The sequence below is a fragment of the Chenopodium album genome, chromosome 18 (assembly GCF_948465745.1).
Source record: "Chenopodium album chromosome 18, dcCheAlbu1.1, whole genome shotgun sequence".
NCBI lineage: Eukaryota > Viridiplantae > Streptophyta > Magnoliopsida > Caryophyllales > Amaranthaceae > Chenopodium > Chenopodium album.
In genome coordinates this window covers 49,430,745-49,438,744 of record NC_137851.1, presented here as the reverse complement: position 1 = coordinate 49,438,744, position 8,000 = coordinate 49,430,745, and the positions used below count along the sequence as shown (strand labels likewise).

Below are 8,000 nucleotides of genomic sequence, written 5' to 3'. Positions count from 1 at the left end.
TTGATATTCAAAGTTAGCGTCGCCAGAGCCATGCACTAGTTGTTATAACACTCTGTAAAAGAAAAGGAAAGAGTAATTTTGTTATAGCGAGGTTTAATAATTTTGAGTATCTTTAACATAGTGCACTTACCACCCTTTTGTGACGCTTTGCACTTAGGGGTAATGAGGCTCTTTCGGCTGCAAAATAAACTTTTCAGAATAATTTATTTTCTTAGATATTTTGTAACGATAGCATAAAGTATGATAATTAAAGAGGTTCCCTAGATCACTGATGTCGAAAACAGTTGTTCAGTGACAATTTTATACATCAAGTGGCCATATGAGAGCACTAATTAAACATACCACTTAATTAACACTTAAATTACCCCCACTTGGGCACTTACTACTAATCACTAATCAGTGATATTCTCTTTTTGAGTTGGAACTTGGGAGGTGGGTATTTGGAACAGAGGAAATTATATTCTTAATAATGATAGTTGCCATGTGATGCTCCATAAGCTTAACGGACTCAAGGTAATGGCGGATCTAGGATTTTCAAACAAGAGTAAGATAAAAGATTGTACTATGAAACACTCCGTATGTGTGTATGCTCCATAAGTATACACTAATTATTTTCCATCCTTACTAATAATATCAATCACTATTATAGTATTATGCATGCTGTTTACTGTAGTATTCTACAAAATGTAATGTATTTTGTATATAGAATACATTCTACATAAACTTCAAACATTACTTTACAATCTATAAAACATATGGTACAGTCTACTTTCATAAAAAAAAAATAAAAAAAAAAATATAGGGAAAAATTGAGGAAACTTATGATACAGTTTGCTGAGAGCATATCAAGGTTCATTGCCTTCAATAAAAACATACAGGCAAAGATACAACAAATTTGGTAAGTATGACCTTCATACCTATAAAGCTTTATATGCTTATGCTATGAATGTATGAGGTATCATATATTACAGACTAATGATAAAAATTGCTACAAGAATATAGTGATTCAGCTTAACATCTACTCGCCGTTCCTTCCAGCAGCAACCCTGAGAACGAAAATTCTCATGAGACGGTTTCCTTCCCTGCTTGTCTTGCTTTTATCTCGTTTCTTTGGACATCCAATAACTACATTAAGCTACCAAAGCCTCAACACTAATACATACATCGACTTCTTACATGGGTGGCAACTGTCATAAGTGGCCGTTGCTTGCAACAGAACTTCTTGAATGACTATGAGAGACTTGGAGAGTGAGCCTGATAGTTTGCCGCTGAGATGATTGACTTATATCAACACATTCCTCCAAATCAGCATCACACGTTAACAACACCCAATCGGAGTCATCATCTAAGTATTTCAGTTGATAACCACTCATGTCACCTATATGGAATCTCTTAACTACTTCCTGCACTAAATATTTGAACCCCCAACTCCTAAGCATGCGAAATCTGATCTTCTCCTCTCCGTAAGTGACTTTGACCCTCAGAGAATCATCTACTTGGATCATCTGGACCCCGCATTTTGGAAGAGGCGGACGATCATCAATATTATTACGCAGCTCAATCAGAGATTTTTGGCTCAGGGACCTTGATATATTGTTTGCAGCATTTTGACTAGGAGTGTGAAGAATCTCTGCTTCACTTCTTGTTCGTTTTAAGGCACCTTCACGTAAGGTAATTCCTCCTTGAGGATCCTGCTTACCAGAGGCTTTATTACCTGTAGAAGGCTGCTGCTGAGTCCCGGATGAGCAGCACTGGCTTGAGCTAGAACTCTGGCTACAGGAGGACGTGGGAGATTTTGATGTAGCAGTACCCTCAAGCTCCTTTGTTTGTTGCGGTGGATCAGTTTGCTTAGAATTTGAAAAGGGGCTAGTATTTGAGAAATTTGGGGAAGCCAAGTCGGGGAAGTTTGAATAGAATGAGCCAATTTGCAAAGCACCAGAGGTGCCCTGAACTGAGTCAATCACAACTTGAAGCTTCTGTAAGGAGTGACCAACCTTCTTTATCTTTCGGGAAGGCCACCGCTTGATCCCATGCTGCCTACATATCCTTTTCAAAGTGGTAGGACAGACTGCAACAGAAGAAAAATAGTTAGATTTTAAGATTTTATATAAGCTCTAAGCGGACAATGTATGAAGACCTCAAGGTGGATCCAAGCGTCAAACATGATTTAAGGAGATTCAAATATACCATTTCTTAGCCCTAACTAGTATGGATTGATGGGGAAAAAAAACACCATTGTAACATCACTACTCTGCAACATCCAAAGAATTTTTTATAAAACAATTCCATTTAGAATTAGCAGAAACATTTTCCAACCCTCATGTTTCTATGTATATATTATGATTGTTAGAAATTCATCCAAAGAGAGTAAATAAAAGAGAAAGAAGAGGTTGGAGGACTGTATGCTTCTTAATAGTTTAATCCTTCAAGTACTTTCAATGGTGATTTGACTCTTCAAATTGATAGTTTTATTTTTTATCTGATTTCCTTCTTTTATCTTTTTCTTGTCAATTATTAAGAATTAGAAATATTGCCAAATTGTCATCCTCTTGCTTACTACTTTACAAGCCCACATCATCTGTCTATGCAGGAGAGATCCTAACGTTTTGCCCAAGCAAGGCATGCAACACCTGACTGACCTAATCCTTAGAGTCCACTCCTACACCTCAAAACTAGTCTAGCACTAAGAGCCTAATTCGTGTTCAGAATGCTCGAATTTCCCCCCAACATAGTACTCCTAGTTATTCAAATTCATCAACCTGTATTATAAATATATTTATGCATGATTGTTTCAGCCAAAATTTTTAGAAAAATCGATTAATGGGTTTCAACCATCCAAATTCGAAGGAAATAACAGCATACCTCCAATGCTCTTTGCAGCATCCTTTAGGCTGCCAGCAAAATGCTGACGAAGAACTTCCAATGTAATAGTTTTCTCTGCCTTGGCCCTCTTTTTGTCCCCTGGTTTTCCAGAAGTTGAGAAACTCCCATCACCAACTGCAGAATTATCTAGACTGCCTGGACTTCCCTTCATGTAGGATTGTGGCGGATGCTGATTCAAGACTTTCCCAGCCAAAACCTCCCTTTGTTGATCTTCTTGAGGAACTGAGAGACTTCTAGTTCTCTCTCTTTCCTGGAGACCAGTCCCACACGACTCTTCCTGAGACGAAGCTGACACAGTATCTTCCAACTTTAACACCTTATTCCTATGGAGTGAATCATCTGAAATCACAGTTACTTTGTTAGGATGTGTTCTCTTCACCTTCAGACAATAAATTCAGTAAAAGTCAGTTTTCACGTCAACTATTACTTTCAACGACAAAATATGTTTTCATTGTCAAATTTAATTTAATATGAAGTAAATTTAGAAAACTGCAAAACACTAGAGAATCAACAAAAAAAATTGCTTGTCAAAGGATCAGCTTAATCAACAATCAGCAAAATTTTTTAAAGGCTAGAAAAATATCAGTTTGAAACATTAAAACCTTCTTAATCAGAAAACATATTTCAGTCACGTAAAAATCAATTAAAAAACATGGGCTTACTCAGCATTGATGTTTCTTGCTCTATCTCCTTGTCACTGACAACCCTCAAGCTCCTACAAACTCGCTGTATTATGATTGAAAGTGAAGTAAGTGTTTTCTTTTGCTCTTCAGGATCCCTGCAATTAGTTGGCAGGAAGAATTCCACCACAAAGTCGGCATTGCCAGTGTAGATACACCTAAGACGAATAGCAACAGCAGCACAAAGCCGAAACATCCTAGCATGGTGTGAAAGTGGATACTCCGTCTTAGAATAAGTTGTTATGTCCTCTGAGAAGCATGGTTGATTTGTCATAAATGCCTTCCCAGCAACACCTTGGCCTTTAAATAAATGGTGCTCCGAGCAAGCCTCATGGAAGTCTTGCATATAAGGATTAGCAACGAAGCAAGCTGAATCAACAGTGGACACACAGCGGGAAAGGTTCTCATCAGAGTGTCGGCACCCCTCTTTGCCTTGTTGGATGCATGGGACCCAGGTTTGGGCTAGGGGAAGCCCATGACTACTACATGCAGATTTTATTACCTCCAGGATCTCTGGTAAGGCAGCTTGGTATGAACTGCAGAACTCCTGATATGAAGAAAATTCTGCTCATTAAAATAATTTATCAAAAATCAACTGTACTTCATCCAAAGAGTTTACAATAGTTACCTTTGATTTCTGAGGACCTGGAATTTCGGAACAACTTCGAAGATCAACAGCCTGAGAAGGACAGGGAAAATGTCAAAGTCATATTCGTCATAGCAAGAAGGGGGAGGCCGGGAAGGGGTTGAAAGAAATAGGCTAAGCTACTTGTGACCTTTTTATTATCCAGGTTATGTTACTATTTACACAGATCACAAAATATATTGATTTCACAACAACAATTTCTGGTTTAGAGAAACTGCAAGTTATATCAACTTTTGAAAAGTTGCTTACAATCAATTCAGAACACTACTCAAATTTAGGATACATTTCTGACAAAAGATGAAAAATAAAAAAATTATAGTATCTAGTAGTTATAAGACAACTCTTATAAGGAAATCTAGTCACCTTCCAAAACATAGTTGCTCAGGTTAAAAAGCCACAAATAAATTAAAGTCATAATGAAACAGCAGATTAATGATGATAAATGGAGACAACAAACCTCGAGAGCTCTGCAGACACTTTCAAGATCTGGTCGATAGTTGACCTTCTGAGTGGTCATGACAACCTCAATAACACCCAAGCAGTTCCTGCTACCTTGCTCAAAAACTGGGAGAGCAAGTGTCCCACGCACGTCGCACTGCTGAGCATAAGAAACTCGTGGGTACTCATCGACCCTGAAGAATCGAACATCAGGAGTCCATTCAGGGACTTTACCCAAAAAAACCCGGCCAGGCAAACCCACTGACACACAGGAGTCTTCCTCTGCAGCAAACTCATAATTAGTAGAAATGTTTCTGTAACTAGCAAGTTGTGAGCTGCCGGAGTTGATTGAGAACGGTTGATTAACAGTGGTCAGAATACGAGTACTTCCTCTAACAACCGGCACCCATATTTGGACGAGAAGATCCTTGCCTTTTGCTGAATCTTTTATGTAGCCGAGAGCCTTAAACAACCTTTCCATTACAGAAGATGCTGCTTTATTTAATCCTGGCTTGATCCACAACAGTTTGTTGAGCTCAGAACCTTCATCACAGAACTTGTCAAACTGATTTGAATCACTAGCAATATTAATTAAACCCTGACCATTGGACATGCTGACTAGAGCTCCCATTTGGGTATCAACTAGAGGTGAATTATCAACCATTTCGGAAGTTTCCCTCACTTGATGGCCACTTTTCTGTGATGAGTTCATGCTCGATTTTTCATCTGTCACCTCCAGCATCGGCCATAGGTACGAAGAATCAATTATAGCACTAGAAGTCGAAGCATTTTGCTGAAAGAAATTAGAGCCATCAAATGCTTCAAACCAACATCCTTCTAACAAGAGCTCATCCATATAATCAAGTTCCATTGCAGAACTTGATGGAGCTCCAACTGCTACACTAGAATGAAAAACTGCATCATCCATTTATCAGCAAAAAAACCCCACTTCTTCTACAAAGTTCCAAGAAGCCTTATCAAACAAAATATACCCCCACTCACTAACTCGAAACAGAAGCTGATGTTCTTCAATAAGAGATAAGCATTTCCAAGATTTCGTCGTCCCTTGAAAATTATAATGTTATCTTAGCCTGCTGAGAATCCAGATTTGTCCAATAAAATTATTACCAATTAAAGAACTTCACATAAAGGAATCAAATAAAAATCAATCATAGGAATCGAATACTTATTAATAAATCCTTAGTTATTACTCAACCACTGAGAAAAAACAAGAATCAATTCATTCCTTTGAGATTGGTCACAACTTTCTTTAAAAGTTCATTCTGTATCCAATATCATCATCAGTCAAAGAAGCTAGCTGATGACATAACTTAGAATAGAAATGAAAATACCCATCAAATTCACAAAGGAATAAAAACCCCACCAAATCTGAGAATCCCAGAAATATTTTCCAACAAGTTGGACCAAAACAACTTACAATTAAGGGTGGAAAAATATCACAAGAATCTGATACATAAGTTTAAAAAAAAAAATACAATCTTTACAGAATCTTTCAAAGTTGGGTTGGCATGAACAACACTTTTTATTTGACAGCTTCTTTGTTAAGCCTTTGCAGAAGAACAAAAGTATTAACAAAAGTAGCAGCCCATTACAATCTTGCTAAAATCATTGAATCAGAAATTAACACATTTTTTTTTCTTTTTATTTTGAGTTACTTAGAGCCATCAACAAAGACAAGCGGGATTTGATCTCAGTTCTTGGGTATTGTTCCGATGACATGACTTGACCAACTAAGCTAGTTACCATCCGAAAATATCAATCCAACAACATAATAGATAGGCAATGAAACCAAATTTGACCCAAATTAAGGTTGTTGAAAAACATAACAAAAGGAGCTCAACGAAAAGCAATATACAAACAGCAAAAGTTACTAAAATTAGTAGGGAATGAAAAGATACCTGAAAAAAAACTAGGCCCAAAAAAATGTGGTACAATCTTTCTTTTCTTTTAAGTAGCCTCAAGAAATTGTCAGATATGTTGAGGCAAAAACACCAGCTATATTGGCTATATAACTAAAAAAATCCCAACAATGAGTATAATAATTATAATTTCAACCCAAAAAAAGAGAAAATTAAAGACCCTTTTTTATCTTTTTGCCAAATCAAAATGAAGAGTAAATAAAGGTGAAAAAAAGAGAAAATTTCTATCTCTTGTGAAGTGGTTTGTTTGAAGGGAAAGAAAAGGAGGAAGAGATGATTCCTGTGAAAGTGTGGTTGGTTTGGGAGGAGCGAAGATTCTCCGTAGAAGAAGCTCCAATGGGGAAGGATGGTGGGACCCACCTTTTGGGGGGTTCTTGGGATTCACGCTGTAAAGTCAACCAGAAAACAAAATTCAGTTTTGTGGTGTATCTCTACTGCTCTGGTGTGCAACTGGTGTTTGTGTGAATGTGTGCATATGCCATATGGGGTGTGTGTTTGTATGAATCAAATGGAAGTATAAGTACAACTGTGCAAGAGATAGGGGAGAATCATGGCCTTTCCATCCATCTCCATATAAAAGTCTTATTTGTCTTTTACACGTATATTTAGGGCCTGTTTATATTTATTGAACTGAGCTGAACTAAACTGAACTGATTGGAGCTGAACTGAATTAAGCTGAACTGAATTGAACTGAACTGAGCTGAAATGAATATTTTATGAGAGAGGGAAATTAGGAGCTTAACTGAACTGAATGGAACTGAACTGATTGGAGCTGAATTGAACTGAATTGAAATTAAGTAAATGTGAACAGGCCCTTAGTGGTGTTTAAAAAATAGACCAACCAAAGAAAAATGATCCGATACCTAAGATGGGAAATTGATTTTGGCACACTACGTGTGAGAAGAGCATAGAAAAATGTGCTCTCACATAGCGATGTGCCCAGATCAATTAAAAGTGTGCCAAAATTATTATCCCATAAGATGATTTTGATCAATTAACCAGTCTTTGATTCGGTTTGGTACAAAACCCTTAAAAATCTAATGATCGAACCAGTTTTCTTGTTTACAATTTTGAATACATTTCCATGATGTTTATTTTTTATAATTAATGTGCTACGACTAAATTTGTACTCTTTCCGTCCAATTATTTCGTGTCTATTTCTCAAAAAACACGGTAATTAAAGAGAATGGTGGAAGTAGTCAAATATTACATTGGAAAGATAAAAAGTAGAGAATATTGTACTCCGTATATGAATAATAAAAAGTAGAGAATAAAAGAGAAAAATGAGAAAAAGTAAGTAATGATTTTTTGGGTATATGTGTATTTTGTATGTGAAATATAAAAAGTAAGTAATAATTATGTGCTATTTTTAGAAATAAGCACAACATTTTAGGACACTTAAAAAGGAATACA

At 36.7% G+C, this 8,000-nt stretch overlaps 1 protein-coding gene across 2 annotated transcripts; it reads right to left on the bottom strand.

Annotated features, from left to right (window-relative positions):
- Positions 1 to 1,083: 1,083 nt before the first annotated feature.
- LOC145592496 (protein NLP4-like) lies at positions 1,084 to 7,078 on the bottom strand. 2 transcript variants are annotated; one of them, XM_081648964.1, is made up of 6 exons: positions 6,567 to 7,078; positions 4,667 to 5,741; positions 4,192 to 4,242; positions 3,546 to 4,110; positions 2,863 to 3,222; positions 1,084 to 2,068 (listed from the first exon to the last, which is right to left on the bottom strand). In XM_081648964.1, the coding sequence occupies exons 2-6, from the start codon at positions 5,573 to 5,575 to the stop codon at positions 1,191 to 1,193; spliced, it is 2,763 nt and encodes a 920-aa protein (XP_081505090.1). In that variant the 5' UTR covers positions 5,576 to 5,741; positions 6,567 to 7,078; the 3' UTR covers positions 1,084 to 1,190. The 2 variants fall into 2 exon arrangements, with proteins under 2 accessions (XP_081505090.1, XP_081505091.1); XM_081648965.1 differs by having other exon boundaries at positions 4,667 to 5,738.
- Between the last annotated feature and the right edge of the window lie 922 nt (positions 7,079 to 8,000).